The sequence below is a fragment of the Carettochelys insculpta genome, chromosome 2, assembly GCF_033958435.1.
Source record: "Carettochelys insculpta isolate YL-2023 chromosome 2, ASM3395843v1, whole genome shotgun sequence".
Taxonomy (NCBI): Eukaryota; Metazoa; Chordata; order Testudines; family Carettochelyidae; genus Carettochelys; species Carettochelys insculpta.
The window spans coordinates 196,620,764-196,643,813 of record NC_134138.1 but is presented as its reverse complement, the minus strand read 5'-3'; the positions used below and the strand labels follow the sequence as shown (position 1 = coordinate 196,643,813).

Here is a 23,050-nt window from a genome sequence, read left to right as displayed (position 1 = left end):
ACACTTAAGGAAATACTGCTCTAGGCCTTACACATTGGAAAGCCCCTTCTCCCCCTTGTTTCCTTCATATCTTTCAAAATACACCTCCTCCTACTGTAGGGCCCAACAGCATTTAATTGCTTACAACAACATCTGAGTTTTCCTGGACAAAACTACCACGAGAACCTAAACTAAATGAGGAAGGGGCCATGAAATATCATCAAGTCCAGATTCCTGCACTGAGGCACCACTGAGTAATCATAGCCCATCCCTGACACGTGTTTGACAAACCTGTTTTAAAAACCTCCAAATACAGGGATTTCACAGCTTCCCTGAGAATCTAGGCTACAACTTAACTAGGCTTTATGGGTAGAAAGGTTTCACAATATCTAACCTGCTAATGCAAAAATCTAAAGAATAGTAGCATAGTTCAAACATTTTTTTAAAAACAGATTTGAAGATGATCTTCACCTAATGCTTGGACATAAGCCAAACTGGTATTGGAAAATTATGTGGGCTTTCGCCAGTCCTGTGCTAATTATAAGCTTGTTTATATTTTACCTGACTGACTACATCCACACAGGAACGCTGCAGTACCAAGCGTGGGATGCTACACAGGTATTTACATTTTACTTATTGTTTTGTTTCACATCAATCCATTTCATGCCATAGGGACCAATGATGGATCAGTACATTAAAGGAGTTCAGGTAGCCAGCTCTTATTCCACCAGCAGAAAATTCACACAGCAGGTTTTAATCTGGAACTAATATAGGCTTTTAACTTTACTGGAAAGCAGAAGCAGCTGCATTCCCCAACCCTCCCACAAATAATAAAGCTTTCACCTTAGAGTTAGAATCACTTTTAACAAGTACTCATTTATACAAACAGCAGTGATACCACCCTAAGTGTGAATAGGAAATGGCATTTTCATAAAAGACCAGGAGGTTTTCAACATTTTGAATACAGCTCCCACATACAATATAATGATTCATAAACCAATTCATTCTCCCTAGTGGGCATAATACACATGTATTGCAGTAAAAGAATAATGTGATTTTTCTTAAGCAAATATGAATTTCATAACATTCCAGGACACGTTCCCTGCCATTAAAAAGAAAGTTACAATCACTTTACACTAATTGGGTATGTGAAAAGGTGCGGGTTTCTGCTGTTAGCTGGAGACTAGCTGATTCTAATACATCGAGAATGTAAACATTTCACAGAGCCAAGGAGCACAACTGTGCTATGGCAGCCTGCTGAGAAAGGTTTCCAGGGTCTAACTTGACACCTCAAACTGGGGTGAAAGCTTACCTAAGCACTAATATTGCTCACCATTTAAACACCTAACTCTGCCATGATCACCAAGTATCTTCATTGTGCACCCGAAGAGCGCGATGGACAAGATCAGGGAAGAGGTAGAAGGGATATCTGTGCACAAGAAAAGAATTAACAACTTGAGGTTCATGGATGATATAGTTATCATTGAGGAAGATGAGGAGAAGCTAGCGAAAACAGTGCAGGTGCTACATGAAGAAGGGAAGCGGTATGGACTGATTATGAATATCAATAAAACAAAAACAATGGTATTTGGAGATGAAGAAGTAGGAAGGAAGATCAGTGTCAATGGTATTGCGCTAGAGAATGTTGAGGAGTTCACATATCTGGGGAGCAACATAACGTATGATCTAGACTGTAAGAAGGAAATAGCGATTAGAATAGTGAAAGCAAAAGCGAGTTTGAAGGCGATGGATAAGATCTGGAAAAGCAAAGCAATTAGCTTAAGAACGAAGATGGGTGTCTTGAAAACATGTCAAGTATCAGAGGGGTAGCCGTGTTAGTCTGGATCTGTAGCAGCAACGAAGGGTCCTGTGGCATCTTATAGACTAACAGAAAAGTTTAGAGCATGAGCTTTCGTGAGTTAACTCACTTCTTCAGATGCTGGTCCTGGAAATCTGCAAGGCCAGGTATAAATAGGCCAGAGCAAGGCTGGGGATAACGAGGTTAGCTCAGTCAGGCAGGCTGAGTTGTATTGTCATCAGTAGATCTGGAGGTGTGAACTCCAAGAGAGGGGAAGCTGCTTTTGTATTTAGCCAGCTATTCACAGTCTTTGTTTAATCCTGAGCTGAGGGTATTGAATTTGCAGATGAATTGTAGCTCAGCAATTTCTCTTTGGAGTCTGTTCTTGAAATTTCTTTTAAATCTGCTACTGTGTGTCCTGGGAGATTGAAGTGCTCTCCTATGGGTTTTTGTATATGGGTTTTTGAAAACGTGTGTATTCAGCAGCATGTTGTACGGATGTGAGACGTGGATGATAATGAAAGGTTCAAAAAGAAGAATGTTGGCATTCGAAAGGAATTGTAGAAAGATTCTGAGAATAGGAGGGATGCAGAAGGTCACCAATGATGAATTATATAGAAAGATACATCCAAAAGAGAACCTGCTGCAGAAGGTTATAAAATGGAAGCTACAACTATTTGGACATATTTGCAGAATGAACAATGAACGAAAAATCAAGATCCGGATATTCAGCATAATGAATAGTTCGAACAGGAGAGGCAGACCCCACAGAGAAGGGATAGATGATATAGTAGATAGGTTCTGTAGACTAACACCGCACCAAAGCCACTCTGCACTGGATAGGGAAAGACAGAAGGAAATAGTGAGAGAGGCATCAAACACCAATGGGCACTGAGCCCATGGTTATTGACGGTGATGATGATGATTTAAACACATACCACTATAATAAGGTTTGTTGCTTGCTGTCAACTTCCAAATGGTGATCAGGGCAACATAACTCTTAAAAGACAGCTGGCAGACTGCACTATCTCACACAACGCACACAGTTCGCATTGGATCACAGCTGAATCTAAATGGTCATGCTGAACGCAAGATGCAGGAATCCCTTCAGCTTCTCCATTTAACAACTAATTACATTTTGGGAAAACAGTGGATTCATAGAAGCTCCAAACACTATGTAGCAGCATTAAGTTGTATTACATAATTTAGCCAGGTTCCCAGACAGCAAAAGCTGAGGGCATTTGGCTACAGTATGCCCAGAATTTAAGGCACATATGCAGTTCTCCTGAACAGCCTCCCTTATGGATTAGGTCATGGAGCACTGGTCACAGCTCTGTTCACTCAAGGCAAGAATAAGGTGACCACTCACCATTTGAAGCCTCATTATATGGTGAGGCAAGGGGTCAGGAAGGGTAAGAGAACATTTATGAACAGAGGGAGAATTAGCAGGATGCAGTTGGAATTCAGGGGAAGAAGAGAACTAGCTCAATCCCACAGAAAGGCACAGTGAGGCTGTAGGAGCAGAACTGCAGGCATGTAGTCTGGTTTTTTTACAGTGGGGCTAACAAGAAGAGTATCACATGGTACCGTTAATTTCTGATTGCTTGGGAGCTGAGGGCTCTATAGATGTGTATTTGCAATCTGTAAAGGGCTTATCTTAAACCAGGGCTGGGAACCTCCGGGATGCCAGGGTTAGCAGCTGGCAGGCCGCCAGAGTGTCTGAGCGCCCACTGGCAGGGTCAATCACAGCTCCAAGTGACCACAGTTCACCATTCTTGATCAAAAGGAGCTGACGGAGGCAGTAGCCCAACCCACGCTACTTCTTGCAGTTCCCACGGGCTGAGAATGGCGAACTGCGAGCACTGGTGGCAGCTGCACACGGCCCTACCTGCAGAGGTGCAGGTAGACAAACCATCTTATAGCCTCTGCCAGCATCTGCCCCGCTGAAACACATGGAGCTGACATGTTGGAGATTCCCCACCCCCTAACTACACTTGTGATTTCAACATCTTTCGCTCACTGAGAGACAGAAAGTGACGAGAAGCATACTACTATTGTATTTAGAACAAGCATGCCCTAAATTTGAGAAAACCTTTCAACTACTTTAGTATTCATAATAGGTGCTAATGAGAGTAATAACCACAGCAACTACAGCTAGATAAGCACAAGCAGAAATAATGCTAGTCACCTGTCTACTAGGGCAGTGGTTACCAAACTTTTTTGCATCACACATCCCTTTTGATTTTCAGGAAACCCTCATGCCCCCTCCACCTTTTCTTTACTGTCATTCAACCCCTCCTTGTAATAAAAAATTCAATTCATAACTTTAAAAAACCACCAACTTGATATAAAAATGTCATTTAAAATTAAAAATAAGCACAAGTAGTTTTTCTTGGCTCCTTGCTCCTTACCTGGTGCAGCCCCATTTGGCCAGCTGCCCACCTGTCTCAGAATTGCACTGCCAGAGCTGCCCACCTGAGCCCCACTGGGGCCAGCCACCTGCCCACCCTTCTGAGCAGCTACCCGCCTTCCCTTCTCCCCACCAAGCCCCATGCTGCTGGGGCCAGCTGCCCAATCCCTGAGCCCCTCCCCTCTCACAAAGTCAGGCACCACCAGCCCCCTGCTCTTAACTCCATCTCCACCCCCCTTACCTGAGCCAGGCACCCCAGCCCCACATTAACTTCCTCCTCCTCTCTCCTCCCCGCAACACACACACACACTCACCTCAGCTCATGGGTCTTCACCAGCTGCCTGCTTTTTATAGCAGCTGCACCAGGTCACCCATGTAAAATGGCAGGGTCTGAGAGCCAGAAGCAAAGAATTAGGGGAATAATGGGGCAGGGGCTGGGTTGCCTCATGCCCCCTCCCCTGGAATTTCTTCACACCCTCAAAGTTTGGGAAACCATGTAATAGGGTGTATGTCTAAGGATAAGGGCAATTGTCTCCAACAATTCAGGATGTTCAAATTACTGAGGCCTATCTGGGAAGTATATGAGAATTGACATGCAACCATTCACTTCCACTAGTACTGTGCCTCAAAGTTTGCAGTTCTAGTCCAGACTTAAGCAGTGACTGAACTGTATGGTTCATTTTGTCTTCACCTGCCATAACCCACATAGTGGACAAAACTTAATGATGCAAGAAATACAAAATGCTGTCGGATTCAACCCATTTGTGTAATTTTTAAAACAACAGGTTTAATTTTTTATTCTACTGTAAAATTTTGGTAATAAAGAAAAACATGTATCATTCATGGTAAACCATGGGACTGAGATGAGTGATGCTCTCTTGAAACAACAGTCCAAACCTCGATATTTAAGTCAAGGAATACTGACTACCTCTATGCATAACATCTGCTGTACAACTGAACTTTGCTCTCTTGCAAAGCTGTACATAAATTTAAGATCATTTCCAGCCATCAAAAATTAAAGATCCAACACTTTGGGGTTATTAAAGGATCTAATTTCTTATAAGTTACGGAGAGAAGTTTATAGTTGCTTCGTGCTAATATTCTGTCTTATTTGCAGGGTCAGCAGGTTACAAAAGATTATCCAAGTTATGCCCTGGCAGTTATTGGACTGCTTGTGGCTGCATCCACAATGTGCATCCCACTAGGTGCATTAATAACTTTTGTTATGAAAAGACTGAAGAGAAATGTATCAACTCTTGAATGAACCCTTCATAACTGAACACAAGAAAACTATCACCAGTTGCAATAACTGTGTGCATTTTGGAGACCAGAGAAACCGTTACCTGTAGCAACTATTTATATATGCAGAACCTTGGGTGATGTATTTACCGAAAGTGCTCTTAGCATTTCCACAGTGATTCAAAAAGCTCTTCTGTTGCAGATGAAGCTTTAAGAGGTCCTCTAAGTGATACACAAACAGCAGCAGCTCCCAAAAAGCCACTTAGCACAAGTTACCAAGTACAGTATTCCTGTTTAATAACAACTGATGCTATGTTGTTATCCTTAACTTTGCAGTACTGCATACTTAAAAACACTGAATATTGTTTATAAGAAAGCAGTTCTCCATTTGAAGTACTGGAAGTTACTCTTCACAATAGCATGCACATACATGAGCAGTTTTCTTGAAGTAATGTGTAGTCTGACTGCTGAAGTTTTGCTATTTGAATGTGAGTCTGCTATCTGAGAGAAAATTACTTGGAGGGAGGCCATTATTCTGTAAAAGAGCTGATGTAAAAGCAAAACAGCTTAGGCTTATGCATAAGATGTGTCAATTCTTGTGTTTCCAATAGAAGTTTCGAGTTCCAATATGTACAGTATTTGTTTGCTAGATAATTGCTTATAGATAAACACCAGTGAGCAGTGAAATGCATCTGAAATAAGGATTTCACAAGCCACTCAATACAAATTCCTCACACCATGCAGCTAACTTCAAAAAAGCTCACACCCACAGATATGTATTTTGATTTTAATCTTATGGTGGCACATTCCAATACTTTGTAGACTTGAACCATTTTTCCCTACGAGAATTTTTCTATAACAGAATGAACTCAATGTGTTACATTTTTAGTTTCCATTAGATAAGAAATTTGTACTATTTTTGCTAACTACAGAAGAGGTCACCGTGAAATCCAATGTTAAACAAAACAATATTTAAAAGGTATATGCTCTCTATACATTTGAGTTATGTGAGCTTAACAGAGCACAGTAAGTGTCTTGTGAAGGAAGAAGCAAGATTCCTTTGGACTGACCAGTATTACAATGTAACAAGTAGCTTACTTGGTCAGAGAAGAGCAAGAGGTGAAAGTATAGTGTGTACTAGCAAAAGAAACGCTCTCGGTTAAACAGCAGGAACACAGGTAACATGGTATGCGTAATCCACAGTAATCTTCGAAGAATACAGATCCCATTAAGGGCTTCAACGGACAAGAGAGACAACTTTTCCACATGTGTGTTTATTAAAAATTGACACTGTAAACAAAACCTGTACAAAAAATACGCAGCTGCTGAGAATTTTGTAACATGTAGCTATGGTGTGAAAGAAGTTATCGCCTTGGTCCCCCTCTTCCTCTGCCACGGCCACGACCTCTTCCCCGACCTCTGCCACGGCCTCTTCCTGCAACTGAGCAAGCAAACAAAACAAAGAGCAAGTTAAATTCTATTAAGGCACAAAAGTTATTTGAAATAAAGCGCGTGTTGTATCAAGTGTAACAGACATTGCATTTTTATCATATGGGACTTGTAACTGAATACCAGACTGTGATAATGCTATCAAATTTCAGACACACTAACGATCAACCCCACCCCCATTTCAATTTTCATTGCACTTGAATTTTGCTTTAAAATAAACTGTTGTACAATTTACAATATCCTATCAACCCCCATTTTACTTCTGAAAATAAAGGCAAATATTAGCTTTCTGAATTACATGAAAACTTGACAAGCTCCTCTTTCTCTCTCAGTAAAGGCTAATGACTTAGGAATTAGGATTTAAATACAAAAGATGCTGCCGCAATGTAGACTTCACAACCTATTAACAGAACATACAATGTATTTTGCCATAGCTAATAAATTATATCAAAGCAGCAAACAAAGGTAGGCTGAAAACACACACACATGAATGGACAGATTTTCAGAAATGCTCAGCATCTTTTTAGACAACTAAAAATGGCTATATTTTTCTAAAGACCTGATCATTCAACAGCTCCCATTGTTTTCAGTAAGAAATGATGGGTGTTGAGCACTTTGCAAATTTTGTCTCTCTTGGATGCAACAATTTAGTTCAAGAAAAGTGGAAATTGTTCAAGTGATTTATAATGCTGAGTAAGGAACAATATGCTAAGTTAGATTCTACTTTCCCATTCATAAAAAGTTTACCTACTATGTTAGCATGTCTTTTTTTCCATACTTTTTTTCTGGCCCCCCCTTGGAACCAGTCTGGTGACAAACAAGAGAATTTACCAAACCATGGGAGGTCAGTAGCGTCTAGCAGCATTAGCAACACTTCCACTGTTTTACTGGGCTCTTAAAGATGTTTAAGGGGTAAATTACAGCTAAATAACAGCACAGAACACAGAGGACTGGGAATTGTAAACAAGCTTTATGGGACCATGGGAAACATGCCCACACCCATGATAAGTGGTCATCCAGCTAACTAAAATCAGGCTGGATTATGGATTTTGCTGGACAAGAGTGCGCCAGACTGGAGAGGTTCATGCTTGGCAGAGCCACTGACCTAGTAGCTGTAGATTGTATATATCACATTAATCTGAGGCTTTCAAATAAAGTATATCCCATACAAAAGGCACTTGCTTCTTTTACGCAGTGGGAATTGGAAGATATGCTGCACATATGCCATAAATATCAGAGAGGTAGACGTGTTAGTCTGTAACTTCGAGAACAACATGAAGTCCTGTGGCACTTAAAGACTAACAGATATTTTGGAGCATAAACTTTCGTGGGCAAAGACCCACTTCGTCAGATGCGTGCATCTGACAAAGCGGATCTTTGCCCACAAAAGCTTATGTTCCAAAATATCTGTTAGTCTATATATGCCATAAATGTGCCTCAATCATAAGGCTTCCTGACACTCCCTCACTGGATATAGTCCAGTTTCACCCAAGGAGCGGTTGGGCATGTAATTTAGAATTGTGTTGTGATCATGATGCTTTGTGTATTTAACTATGATTTGAGGCTGCAGAGCATTGTGAAGACTGGGGGCAAATAGGATTTGTCTTCATAAAACATCAGTGAGATGCATTATGGAGGATTAGCAAATTGAGACTACCCATTAAAGTACACATGCTGTTTCTGATTGACGTGATCATTCAACAAGGCATTTTATGAAATTCATCCGTGTAATACCACAAAAATCTGTTTGCATTCCAAAGTAAAATATTTTGGAATATGTAACAGTGCACTTTTCTTCCTCCCCACAAACCTCTCCAGCCAGTGTGTGACAATGTAACTGGCAGGGGGCTGGGGGAAATGAAGGATTTCACTATTGGCAGCAGAACTGGGCACAAGTGTGCAGCATGTATCCCATAAAACAAGAGAATTTTATCAAGTTCCTGGCAGATTACCCACTATGTCAGAGTCCTGATTTATACGTCCACAATAAATTAACATCTAGCTACCTCACTTCTTTCTGGTACAGGCCACAAGCTACCATCCAACATACATAACTTAAAGAATTCTCTAATTTATCTTCCCAAGTGGGATGGTGTAACCAATAGCACACATCTTCATGTCCTGATTCCAAGCAACCTATTCCCAGTTCAACTTGACACTACTGATATTGCATGGGGGAAATCACAAAATGTCGCAGAGAACCCTATCAATGTGTCCAGACCCTGTAATCACTTTATTAATACAAATTACAGATTCTAAGCTCCATGATAGCACACTTGTCCCTTCATACCATCCACATAATATGTACAGGTCAGAGATCTCAGAGTGCTGCTCACCAAACCAGGTTAGACTGTTATTTGCTAAGGAGAAAAGTAGGGGACCGACATATCGGGAAAGCATACTATGGTTCCCCCCACAGAATTTGTTGTTTCCAACTGAAGTCAATGATTTTAAAGCCTCAAGTGATGCTATGTTAAAAACACGCTCTTACTATGCAGATCAGAAATTTCAAACTGCGGTCTGCACACCACTTTATTCAGATGGTCCACGGACAGGTCCCTCTCATGTGAGTGCCTGGGTGGCTGTACACAAGAGAACGAAGGGCTGCTCACCTAATTAGTGGAGCCACAGAGGCAGGGGATACGGTGACTACATGCCTGGATCCTGGAGAAGGCACATGTATAAGGTAAAATGGGAAATAAGGTGTAGGTGGTACAGGACAGTGGGGGAGAGATGGTGAAAACAGGAGGGAACAGAGCAGTGAGATGGGAGGATGGGGGCAATTTGGGACTTGCAGGGCTACAGCAGCTAAAGAAGCAGCCTTCCCCACTCCAGAGACAGCTTTCCCAAAACTACTGCTAAAACTTAGTGGAAATAATTTGTCTGGACAAGTGACTTCCATCATATTTGGGGAGAGGTACGGAAACCATTAAGGGCAAATCTCTGTTATCTGGTTATGGCTTTGGATCGCAGAGTACTCCCAAGGACTCTTGTAGCATGTAGTGCTAAGTTTGTGGGAGGTGGTGCTAGGTATTTTGTAGAATGAAGACCTTATTTGCAAGCTACTCTACTATACTATGCTCACAGTTTTAATTGATAGTTCAGCTGTGTATACATTCACTGGATATAAATCAACTAACTTTCCCATACTGAATTTATTGGTCATCACGGTCACATGGAAAGTGCTAACCAAAAATTATTATTATTCAGGATTTTATATTATAGAGTGCTTTTACCAAAAGCAGCTTACAGGGGAGTTAGCGCCAGGACCCTACCTATCTGAAAACATCCCAGGCTTATAATGAAAGTTAAGACCTTCAGAGACAATACAGAATCCAAAGGCTCATTTTTTGTCCTGTAGCACGTGATGACTCAGCTAACCACTCTTCACAGTAACAGAGGATCCCCTGAACTAGCTCTCATGGAGGTTAAGAAACAACACCTGAATTTAATAGTCCAAACTGTTCAGAGAACTGCAGCACACACACACTGATGAACTTCAAAGGAAAATACAAGTCATTCTCAAATCATCACAGAATTCACTGGTCTAGTTTCTTCTCAAACTATTTCTTCTCTGGTAGGACACTATACACATAATTTCAGAGTTATGTAAAACTTAAGAATGGTGCCATGATTAACCTTTAGCAAAGTTTTACTACTAGGACATTGAATCACCTACAAACTGACAGTGCCTATCAACTTGATGACAGAAAACCTCAAAAACTTTTCCAAGAATACTGTGGGAGGAGCAGAAATCACACAGCAAGCTATCAAGCACAGAAACTAAAACATTCTAAGTACGTTTCATAAGATTGCTGCAGATTCAATATAAGTATTCATCTGTAGAGCAAATGAACCACTCCCAGAGTAATATGGAATAAACAAAGATGAAATCACAAACCAACCTGCTTCCCTTTTCTTGGATTTGACTTTTGGTTCAACATCCACTAGCAAGGTATCGAGAGGTAAACTATCTGGCAGAATGAAGTAACGAATGTTATTCCCTCGAATACTCAATGTCTCCAACTGTACAGGCTCTCTGTTCTTCAGTGTCATTTTCACAGCTTTAAGATGTGTATTCATACTGACATCCACTCCTGAAACAAAGGATGACAAATTTTAGGCATGTGTGTAGCCGCAGGCACTTCCAAGTTTGACACTTCATTGGGCAAATTCACCTCCTGTGGCAATTTTGAAGTGCTGCATATGCATTACAGCACTTCATTAGTAATCTCCCATCACCCCGATTACCATGCCTGTATCGAAGGAGTCAAGTGTAGTCATAGCCTAAATGCATCAAAAAATGGTTGCTACCAGGTAATGCCATTTTCAAAAGGACACTCTTACTAGATTTAAATTTGAAAAGGAGGTGCACAAATAGTAATTATCTGCAAAAAATGTTATTTGAACGGCTTCTCCAGCATCAGGATAGAAAACCAGAAATAGAATCCAATTAACCTACATAGCGTTCAACTGCTTTATTCACATGACTATCCCTTCTCATCATAGAATACTAGGACTGGAAGGGACCTCGAGAGGCCATCAAGTCCAGCCCCCTGCCCCATTGGCAGGACCAAGTACTATCTAAACCATCCCTGATAGACATCTATCTAACCTGTTCTTAAATATCTCCAGCGATGGAGATTCCACAACCTCCCTTGGCAATTTATTCCACTGTTTGACCGCCCTGACAGTTAGGAACTTTTTCCTAATGTCCAACCTAAACCTCCCTTGCTGCAGTTTAGGCCCGCTGCCTCTTGTTCCATCCTCAGAGGCCAAGAACAAGTTTTCTCCTTCCTCCTTATGACTCCCTTTTAGATACCTGAAAACCACTATCATGTCTCCCCTCAATCTTCTCTTTTCCAAACTAAACAAGCCCAATTCTTTCAGCCTTTCTTCATAGGTCACATTCACTAGACCTTTAATCATTCTTGTCACTCTTTTCTGGACCCTCTCTAGTTTCTCCACATATTTTTTGAACTGCAGTGCCCAGAACTGGACACAATACTCCAGCTGAGGCCTAACCAGCGCAGAATAGAGTGGGAGAATGACTTCTCGTGTCTTGTTCACAACACACCTGTTAATGCATCCCAGAATCATGTTTGCTTTTTTTGCAACAGCATCACACTGTTGACTCATATTTAGCTTGTGGTCCACTATAATCCCTAGATCCCTTTCTGCTGTAGTTGTCCCTAGACAGTCTCTCCCCATTCTGTATGTGTGAAACTGATTGTTCCTTCCGAAGTGGAGCACTTTGCATTTGTCCTTATTAAACTTCATCCTGTTTACCTCAGACCATTTCTCCAATTTATCCAGATCATTTTGAATTACAACCATATCCTCCAAAGCAGTTGCAACCCCTCCCAACTTGGTATCATCTGCAAACTTAATAAGCTTACTTTCTATGCCAATATCTAAATCATTGATGAAGATATTGAACAGAACCAGTCCTAACACAGACCCCTGCGGAACCCCACTTGTTATACTTTTCCAGCAGGATTGAGAACCATTAAGAACTACTCTCTGGGTACAGTTATCCAGCCAGTTATGCACCCACCTTATAGTAGCCTCATCTAAATTGTATTTGCCTAGTTTTTTGATAAGAATATCACGAGAAACCGTATCAAATGCTTTACTAAAGTCAAGGTAGACCACATCTACCGCTTCTCCCCTATCCATAAGGCTCGTTGTCCTATCAAAGAAAGCTATCAGATTAGTTTGACAAGATTTATTCTTTACAAATCCATGCTGGCTGTTCCCTATCACCTTACCACCTTCCAAGTGCTTGCAGATGATTTCTTTAATTACCTGAGCCATTATCTTTCCTGGCATTGAAGTTAAGCTGACTGGCCTGTAGTTTCCTGGGTTATTCTTATTCCCCTTTTTATTGATGGGCACTATATTTGCCCTTTCCCAGTCTTCTGGAATCTCTCCTGTCTCCTGTGATTTTCCAAAGATGATAGATAAAGGCTCAGATACCTCCTCTATCAGCTCCTTGAGTATCCTAGGGTGCATTTCATCAGGCCCTGGTGACTTGCACACATCTAATTTTCCTAAGTGATTTTTAACTTGTTCTTTTTTTATTTCAACTTCTAACCCTACCCCTTTCCCACTAGCATTCACTATGTTGGGCATTCCTTCATCAGACTTCTCAGTGAAGACCGAAACAAAGAAGTCATTAAGCATCTCTGCCATTTCCAAGTTCCCTGTTCCTGTTTCTCCCTCCTCACTGAGCAATGGCCCTACCCTGTCCCTGGTCTTCCTCTTGTTTCTAATATATTTATAAAAAGCCTTCTTGTTGCCCTTTATGCCTGTAGCTAGTTTAAGCTCATTTTGTGCCTTAGCCTTTCTAATCTTTCTCCTGCATTCTTGTGTTGTTTGCCTATATTCATCCTTTGTAATTTTTCCTTGTTTCCATTTTTTGTACAATTCCTTTTTTATTTTGAGATCATGCAAGATCTCCTGGTTAAGCCTAGGCAGTCTTTTTCCATATTTTCTATTTTTCCTACACAGCGGGATAGCTTGCTTTTGGGCCCTTAATAATGTCCCTTTGAAAACCTGTCAACTCTCCTCAGCTGTTTTTCCCCTCAGTTTTGCTTCCCATGGGACCTTACCTGCCAGCTCTCTGAGTTTACCAAAATCTGCCCTCCTGAAATCCATTATTTTGCTGTTTTCTGTTCTACCCTTCCTTAGGATTGTGAACTCTATGATTTCATGATCGCTTTCACCCAAGCTGGCTTCCACCTTCAAGTTCTCCACCAATTCTTCCCTATTTGTTAAAATCAAATCTAAAACAATTTCCCCCCAGGTAGCTTTTTCAACCTTTTGGAATGAAAAATTGTCTCCAATACAATCCAAGAACCTACTGGATAGTCTGTGCCCCGCCATATTAGTTTCCCAACATATATCTGGATAGTTGAAGTCCCCCATCACCACCAAATCTGGGGGCCTGCTCGACTATGTTAGTTGTAGTTCACCATCTCATTCGCTAAATACCTTTGCCCTCCTAGAGCTAATGAGGCAATGGTCCAACAGACTCATTGGCTACGTCTACACTAGCCCAAAACTTCGAAATGGCCATGCAAACGGCCATTTCAAAGTTTATTAGTGAAGCTCTGAAATACATATTCAGTGCCTCATTAGAATGCCAGCAGCCACAGCACTTCGAAATTGATGTGGCTCGCCGCCGCATAGCTTGTCCAGATGGGGCTCCTTTTCAAAAGGACCCCAGCAACTTCAAAATCCCCCTATTCCTATCTGCTGTTAGGAATAAGGGGATTTCGAAGTTGCCAGGATCTTTTCCAAAAGGAGCCCCATCTGGATGAGCCATGCGGCGGCGAGCCACATCAATTTCGAAGTGCTGTGGCTGCCGGCATTCTAATGAGGCGCTGAATAAGTATTTCAGGGCTTCATTAGTAAACTTCAAAATGGCCGTTTGCATGGCCACTTCAAAGTTTTGGGCTAGTGTAGACATGGCCATTGACTCCATAACCCAGGTTTATTCAGTGAGCATTGCTTATCCTAACTGAAGTTGAACAGTGCTTCTGCAAGAAAGAAGTGTATAACAATGTAATGAAAGTATCAGAGGGGTAGCCGTGTTAGTCTGGATCTGTAGAGCAACGAAGGGTCCTGTGGCACCTTATAGACTAACAGAAAAGTTTAGAGCATGAGCTTTCGTGAGTTAACTCACTTCTTGAGCAGCATCTGAAGAAGTGAGTTAACTCACGAAAGCTCATGCTCTAAACTTTTCTGTTAGTCTATAAGGTGCCACAGGACCCTTCGTTGCTCTACAATGTAATGAAACCGTATCATGATACATACAAGGAGACAAAATCAAGGGACAAACTCAATTCTGGCATTTCCTAGCTTATAAGTACCTGACTTTACAACCTTAACATTATTTTAAACTTTCTTCATATTAAATAAAATAATCATGTGCATATTTAACAATCACTGTGCCCACCTATATTTTGTCATCAGTGATGTCTAAAGCCTGGACCTTCATCACAGCCTTTTAGCACTTGCATTAACTACATGGCTGATAGCCGCAAAAGGCTGCTGATAGCTGTAAAAGGCTGTCATCTTTTGAGGATCAGCTATCAGAAGACAAAACACCAGACTGAAACAGTGAGTTTCAAATCCAAGAGTCACCACATTTCACAGACAGCACAGTCAAACACAAGGAGAACAGCACTATGATCAAAGCACTGGATCTAGAAGTAGATGAGAAACTTTTCAGCCCTGAGAAAATCTTTGAAGCTTCAAAAAAATGCTTCATTGTGCACTGGGACAAAAAAAGACCTTTTCCAAGAGACCCAGGGTTTTATCTCAACTTTATTTCAGCAAACAGGGATTTTCTGATTAAAAAGCAATTTCACTGAAAACCTTCCCATTAGCTTTACTTGGGCCTGCCATTTTTGCAGTCTGGATTATTTTCCCAGTTTGTGACACCTTTCAATGAGATGCAAGGTATTGCTCAATAACAAAGGTTGTGAATGACACAGAATTAAGGTCAGTTGTAACAATGTAACAGTTCACAATCTTCTGGTATCCAGTCTCTCTCAGGCAATGGAGATTTTAATAGGCAGAAAGGGCAGAAAAGTAGAGAAGTAGCAAATAATCCAGTCTGCTTGCATAGGATGTTCTCATATTATAATACAGCATATAGCTGTGAGATGGCAAGGCAGTGTGTGCACTGTGGTAACAAACATTAATGAATCTGACAGCCAGAAAGATCTCAAGAGTTTATAACTATGGAAAAATCATCATAAATTTTCATGGGGCATCAAAAGGCACCTTGAGGATTCCAGGAACATGCCTCTGTCAAACTTCGAAGTCTTGCTGCAATAAAAGGCAGTACAGTAAAAGGAGTGTTATTCAGCATTCAGATAACCAACACTTTCAACTAACCAGCAACTGCTCCGCTACCAGCCATTTGGTCAGAGATGGGAGAGAGGAGCCAGCTACCAACTGCCAGGCCAGTGCTGGCTGCCACAGGGCTGGCGGAGCAGGACTTTCTGCCTGGCCTGACTGCTGGCTGCCTGGACACTGCTGGCGCTTGACTATCCAGTCGAGCCTGTGGGCCCACTTGACTATCCAGAAAATCTGATTTTCTGGCAACCCCTATTCCCCAAAGTTGCCAAATAATCAAGTGTGTACTGCATTACAGCCCATCAGAAAACAATTAGATAACATGCTGAGGAATAAATGCATGGGTTGCTAATTTGTGATTACAAGGCACACCATAGGTAATTGTTTCTAATGTCATTCCATATAAAGTCTCAGTTTAATATAGACCTATTATTTCATGTCAAATTCTGAAATAGTCTAATGTTTTTAAAATGTAGGATAGAAAATTATCCAGTGCCTCTATTTCCAATTATCTTACTTGTACTCTGTTTCTGTAAAGAACTCCTATCATAAAACATAAGGTTGCAAATTATATTACTGCATTAATCAAATTCTCAAAACTTGACTCTTTTGGGCCTTCTGGCCCATTAGGGCACCAATGCCCACGTAAATAGGTCAATTCCCCAAGGAACAACTTGAAAAATGTATGCTGCACTTCGTATTTTCAGAATATTGCATACTTAATCCCAACAAAACCCATGCATTAGATAAGCATCTCCATTTTATAAATAAAACAGTTTAAGCCCTTGTCTATACAAATTAGTACCAATTTACAAGATATGTTTTAAAATCAACGTAGTGGAGAAAGTGCATGTTTGTGTAAAGAGCAGAAATGTATTTTGATACATGAGTAGCACACTGGGTTATCAGATTAAGCTAAACAGAAATAAACTTGCCCACAAACAGGCGCTGATTTAACTAAGGCAGAGGTCCTCAATCTGCAGCCTATGGGCCATTTGCACCCCAATCAGCACTGAGCTGAAGCCCATGCAACATCTTCAGGGACACAGAAGCAGTACGGGACACAGCCCACATAACATACTGTGGACCACTTACACAGCTCACAATGGTAAGCAGGTTGAGAACCCTGTCTTCACTTAAGTTTAACAACTTTGACAAGCAATAAGAGTGTGCTACTGTAGACAAAGTTATATTTTTATAAACATACTTACACCAGAACAGCTTAGTGTGGTTTACAACAAACTAAGCTCTACAGGTATAATGGTCTGCACTAGGGTTTATAATGGCATAACTCTCTCAGTTAAAAAGAAGTCACACCCCTTACTGACAGCTGTACACAAACATACACAGTAAAACTTGAACGTAGACCAGACATTCCGTTCACTTAAACCAGTGCAATCTTGTGTACAGACATAGCCTAAAAGACATTTCCCTAAGCCACTCACGGGTGCAAACTGTTACAACTCAGGAATACCTGGTTCTCTGCCCAGAGTCTCAGTATGGCAGATTATTATAACATTAAACAATATTACAAAATTTGACCTTTTGTTCCCAGTCTATTATTGGGACAAATTATGATCTACGAGTCTTCAATACACTTCCTGGTGGTCTATGAAGAGCTACTAGGTCACAAGTGAGATGCCATTGTGAAATGAGTAGTAGTCCTCAACAGTCTTTTTGTTCAGATGGGTTATTATTAAAAATTATATTAATATATTATTAGAACACTTGCCTGTTGCCATTCTTTAAATTGAAGACACATGTACAGTCTCAACATTCACCACAAATAAAACAATCTGAGTAAGGAAAAACTCTAAACTGATGTTTTTCATGCTACTCCTTATGGGATGATTTTAAAGTTTTTGCTACCAAGAGTTTCACAAAATCCATTTCCTAAGGCGGCCCATTTAGCTATCACAGTGGAATCCCTTTGGAAAAAACAGATTTTCCTTTAATTATCAATTTCCAACAGCCTGACTCCCATACCTGTGATTGTTCCATGTACCTGTGTTCCATTCTTCAGTTCAATGGTCACAGTTTCATGACTCAATTTCATTAGAAACCTACAAAATAGAAGTGTAGTTGAAAAACAGAACTTCCATTCCAATGTCGCAATACAACAACAAAAGGTACCTGTAACTAATATGTTAAAGCGCTGCATAAAAGCAATGATTATACAGCATTTATGAAAACACTTCTATAAAAAGCTTTGTCCCCTATTGCCAAAACTTGGAAGAATCAGGTACCATCACTTTCTTTAACTAGCCCAGGCCCTGGTATACATATTGTACACAGTGTGAAGTGATGTGAAATCTCATAATATTCTAAAACATTCGGTATGGACTTTGGGGATTTGCAACAAAAACAAAAAAAACCCAGTGAAAACTACACAAAAGCACCCCCTTGCTAAGAAAACTGTACTGGACTCCACATCAAAGAATCTAAAAACATATGGGCTGGGTCTACATGGCGCGGCTTTCCCAGCAGATGCATGGTCCCATGGCTCATTAGCATAGTGGCGTGAGAGCCCGGTCTTGGCAGAGAGGGGAGCCGTCAGCAAAGAGGCCATGTGGATGTGCCCCTGCCAGCAAAAAACCCTGTTGCCAGACCTTTAAGCCTGAATTTTTTTTCACAGCCTCTTCACTGCCAGCACCCCCCTCTGCCGAGGCCAAGTTCTCGCACGGCTATGCTAATGAGCTGCGGGACCATGCCAACGAGCGGCCATTTGCAATTTTGAGGCTGCTCATTATCATGGATCTTCTGGGAAAGCCACACCGTGTAGACCCAGCCATGAAGCACAATTCTTCCACATCCTTATTTGAAAACCAAGCTTTATGAAGCATGCATTAAGCAGCTGTTTTTTACTGGTTACCTGACAGTTAATTAAGAGGAGCTTTGCTTTCTGAAAAAAAGAAACATAGGAACTACCATCACTGTCATGGGACAAAAACATGCACGTAACCTGCATCACAGAATCGTAGGCAGGGCTCTACCAAATTCACAGCCATGAAAAATGCATTGCAGATGGCTAAAAACTGGTCTCATCCTGTAAAATCTGGTCTTGTGTGCTTTTACCCTCTACTCTACCAATCTCAATGGGGAGAATGGTGTTTTTAATTGAGGGCTCTGACCCAAAAAAGAGTTGCAGGGGAGCTTTTTGTTTGTTTCGACAGGGGGGAATTGTCATAGTGTTACCACCCTCACTTTTGTGTTGCCTTCAGAGCTGGGCAGCTGGAAAGCAGCACCTGTTGGCCAGGCACCCAGCTCTGAAGGAAACACCCTGCCAGCATCAGCACAGAAACAAGAATAGCAATACCATACTTTGCTGCTCTTACTTCTGGCAGCAGCACTTAGGGATGAAAATATCCATTAAAAAAATTAACCAATTAAGCAGTGTCATTTTAACCGTTAGTGGGGACAAAGCAGCCAGGGCAGGCAGTCTTACTGGGGCTGCAGGAAGGCATGGCAAGACCACTGCAGCTTGGTTGGGGCTGGGGTCCTCCCTGCCCCCACCACGGGTTCAGCTGGGACTGGGACCACTGTCCCTGCTAGCCTCACTGGGGCTGTTGAAGCATGGCTGTGGTCAGGATCCTGCCTGCTCGCAGTGCAGCCCCACCTGCTCCCCTGACCTTTTACATTCCTCGCGTCACTACCATACAATGTCATGCTTACTTCTGTGCTGCTGCTGGCAGTGTTGCTTTTATATCTCGACTCCCGGCCAGCAGCTGCTGCCTTCAGCTGCCCAGCTCTGCAGTGCTCCCACCAGCAGCGGCACAAAAATAAGGGCAGTAGTACCTTGATTCCCCAAACTCCTTTCTGGGTAAGGACCTCTACATTTAAAACACCAAGCAATTTCATATTTAAAGAGCTGAAATAATGAAATTTACAGTTTTTAAAATCTTATGACCGTGAAATTGTCCAAAAATGGACTGTGAATTTGGCAGGACTCTAATCATAGCTAGATGGGTCTGTAAGTATCATCTAGCATAACCCCTTACCAAGATACAAGATTTGTTGCATCTAAACCACCCACGACAATAAATGGCTATCCAACTGCTTTTTGAAAACTGCGAGGGAAAGAGCTGCCACAAACCTTCCTAAGTAATCTGTGCAATTGTCCTACTATTCTTACAGTTAGGACAACAGTACTTAAAAACAGCTCAGTTTATCCTAAAATTTGATTGGCTAAAAAGGGTTTTACAATGGTAAATGTATTTGCTAAATAACTTATGTGCATTTGTCAGGTTTTTTTTTTGCAATTGTTTTTCTCTCTCATCCTCTATATTTACTTATGTCAGTTTGTATTAGAAAGGAAATTGATCTGAAAAAGTGGGTCTGCCCCACAAAAGCTCATCACCAAATAAATCATGTTGTTATAGCCTTTAAAGTGCTACATTTCTGCTGCTTTGTTTTGTTGGAATACAGACTAACACAGCTGTTACTATTTGCATTAGTCATTGTCCTCCAAACACCAAGGCACTGTGTACTGTCACTCTCAATTTTGGGTTTGTAAATAAACTAACCTATTTTCATTTGTACAAGCTAAATGAAGAGAAAGACATGAACAATACCAGAAGTGAAAAACAATTTTGGTTTTAACAATTGTTTGAATTATTGTTTAACAGGGATAAGTAGTATTAGAAAATCCAAGTTGTCCCTTTAAACCGACGTTTAACAAAACTACTGCCTTATTTAGTTTTGTTGTTGTTCAATATGGCAGATAAGAATAAGTGTTTTCTGTATGCTGTGCAGCTGGGGATAAAGAATCCTTCTCTTGCTGAATTTAGCACTATGCCAAGAAGGCAGCCGAACTTCCTCTTAATCCCCCCAAGCCCCATCACCAGAGAATAATTCTTCTAGCTAGTGAACAAGTATAACACTTACTGAGAGCTGCTCTGAAACACGCGGGAAATAAGTACACCAGATGGGATGACCTCACTTTCTTTTATCCCTAACAGGATCCATTCAGAGTTGTCTGCTAAGTAAGGAAGCGGGAACAACTACCAAGTCACAACCAAAGAGCAGAGATCAAAGACAGGAGGAGGATCTACCCAGCTAAGTCTAACCCAGGGGCTTGCAGCGCGAGGGCCATCGGCCGAGCAGTAGCAGAACAAATCACGTGCCTGCCGTTAAGTCTCTCTCCTTACAGACTGCTGAGAATGGCCGCCCCCAAGGACCCCGCTCGGGCGGGAGGGGCTCCCCGGCACGGCACGGCCCTGGCGGGGGGACAAGCGGGGACACCCGTGTCCTGTTCACGCCCGCCGCAGAACGGGCAGCCCGGGAGGGCGGCGGCGCGAGGCAGACGGCGAAGGGGCTGAGCGGCGCGAGGCCCCACGTTCCGGCCCAGAGCGCGCTCCTTGCCCGCCGCTGCCCCCGACCCCGTATCCGGATCCATCCGGGGCCCATCTCACCTCACGAGCTTCATAGCGGCAGAGCAGGGTTGTCAGGCCGGCCGGACCCCCAGAGCGGCAGCCCCGGCAGCAGGGAGAAGGCAAAAAATTGAGTTCGGGGCGGAGGTCTCAGACCAGGCCGCTCCGGCGCTCAGCGTAGTATGAAAAGCTGAATGGCGCGCGACGCAAAAACCGGAAGTGCTTCTCCGCACACCCGGATGTGCGTTTAAGGGGGCTGCGAGCGCCCCCTGCTGGTTTGGCGGAAGGCGCGCAGCGGTGAACGGGCGGGTTGCACTCGATTCCCAGGCGCAGGGTGCCGCTTCCGGCCCCAGCTTCTGTCCCCCTGCATCATGCCGGAGACGCACCATTCGCCGCAGCCGGGGACAGGTGGAGCGCGCATGCTCACGCCTTCTGAGAGCACAGGGGAGTGCTGGGCAGAGCCTAATGGCCATTCCTCGGGTCTGGCTGGAGCGCTGCCCGATCTCCCCTCCAGCCGAGCAACACAGCTAGAGGGGAGTAAGGCCAGGCTCCCACAGTCAGCGCCATGGAGAGGGCCAGTGCAAATACATTCAAGATAGCCGTGCGCACCAATAAAACCCAGCCCTCTGCGCCTTCTTTGTGCCAACAGGATTAATAAACGGGAGTAGCCCTCATCCATTGGGAAAGTGAGATCGTCCCAACTAAAAACGGGGCCCCTCACCTCTGCATCGCTGTAAGCCTGGGCTTAGGCGAGCAACAAAGTCGGTGTCCTTTCCCGCCCCCCAAGTAAAAGCAGACAGGCGTTTGTTATGTTTGCCCTCAGGGGTAGGGAAGGGGAAGCAAACAGTCAAATGCCTAGTTTTGCCAAAAGGGAAGAAAGTCAAGGTGTCCAGGATAGAGCTTAAATAGGGACGCTCCCAACCTAAAGTGGACATATAGCCACTCCTCACCCATCAACTCTGCTTGAAAGATTAACATTTAAGTACTTTTGATTAAGGTACAACGGCATACTCCACAAGCTGTATCCAACAAACTAAAGGGAATTTGACAAAAACATTGGCATATTTGCACTTTAAGTCTGTGCCCTTATTTAAATATTGGAGCTTTGGTTGATTAAAACAACAGCTAAGGTATTCTGTATTGGCATATTTAGAAAAATAATGCTAACCAAAATTCCCCTTTTCCCACTTCAGTGAATGAGATCAGATTAGTTGCTATCAGTACAGGAAGGTTGAATGCATTTCAGTACCCCATTTACAGTTGATTTTTAAAACAAAAAACAGTCAAGTAGCTGATTTTTAGTACTAGTTATAGGTTGTAGTGTTTAAGGTGCAATTGCATTGTCAAGTTGGAACAAATAGAAGGTTTCCATAAATTCAGATGTTCCTGTTTTCAGTGAATTACAGACATTTTTCTGCTGGAACAATGAATCCTCAGCTCTCGTCCCCTATTACCACTCCTCTACTTAAGATACATTAATGACATCTTTATGATTTAGACCCATGGTACAGAGGCTCTAGAAGAATTCCACAGAGACTTTAAATATCTACACCCCACTATCAACTTATGCCTCGATTACAACATGCAAGAGATACATTTCCTGGACACTACAGTACTAATCAAGGATGGCCTGATCAGTACCACACTGTACCGAAAACCTACTGATCGCTATACTTATCTACACCCTTCTAGTTTCCATCCTGCACACGTGACTAGATCCATTGTTTACAGTCAAGCTCTTAGGTACAATCGCATTTGCTCTGATCCAACTGACAGAGACCAAAAACTACAAGAACTTTACCAAATATTCATAAACCTGAATTACCCACCAAGAGAAGTAAAAAAACAAATCGACAGGGCCAGACGCATACCCAGAGAACAGCTACTCCAAGATCGGCCCAAAAAAGCCAAGAACAGAACACCACTGGTCATCAC

General features: G+C 42.3%; 2 protein-coding genes across 5 annotated transcripts in view; one reads left to right on the top strand and one right to left on the bottom strand.

Moving 5' to 3' along the window:
- The window catches only part of SLC6A20 (solute carrier family 6 member 20), a 41,090-nt gene extending 34,547 nt beyond the window's left edge, over positions 1 to 6,543 (top strand). For all 4 annotated transcript variants that reach the window (XM_074988256.1, XM_074988255.1, XM_074988254.1 and 1 more), the window contains 2 exons: positions 432 to 597; positions 5,305 to 6,543. In XM_074988256.1, coding sequence (XP_074844357.1) covers positions 432 to 597; positions 5,305 to 5,451 — 313 coding nt within the window. In that variant the 3' untranslated portion in view covers positions 5,452 to 6,543. The remainder of the gene's footprint in view (positions 1 to 431; positions 598 to 5,304) is intronic.
- Positions 6,544 to 6,684: 141 nt separating this feature from the next.
- SNRPD1 (small nuclear ribonucleoprotein D1 polypeptide) lies at positions 6,685 to 21,335 on the bottom strand. Its single transcript, XM_074988257.1, has 4 exons — positions 21,158 to 21,335; positions 17,733 to 17,809; positions 10,781 to 10,972; positions 6,685 to 6,867 (listed from the first exon to the last, which is right to left on the bottom strand). Exons 1-4 carry the CDS (start codon positions 21,169 to 21,171, stop codon positions 6,791 to 6,793), a joined length of 360 nt encoding a protein of 119 aa, XP_074844358.1. The 5' UTR covers positions 21,172 to 21,335; the 3' UTR covers positions 6,685 to 6,790.
- Positions 21,336 to 23,050: the final 1,715 nt, after the last annotated feature.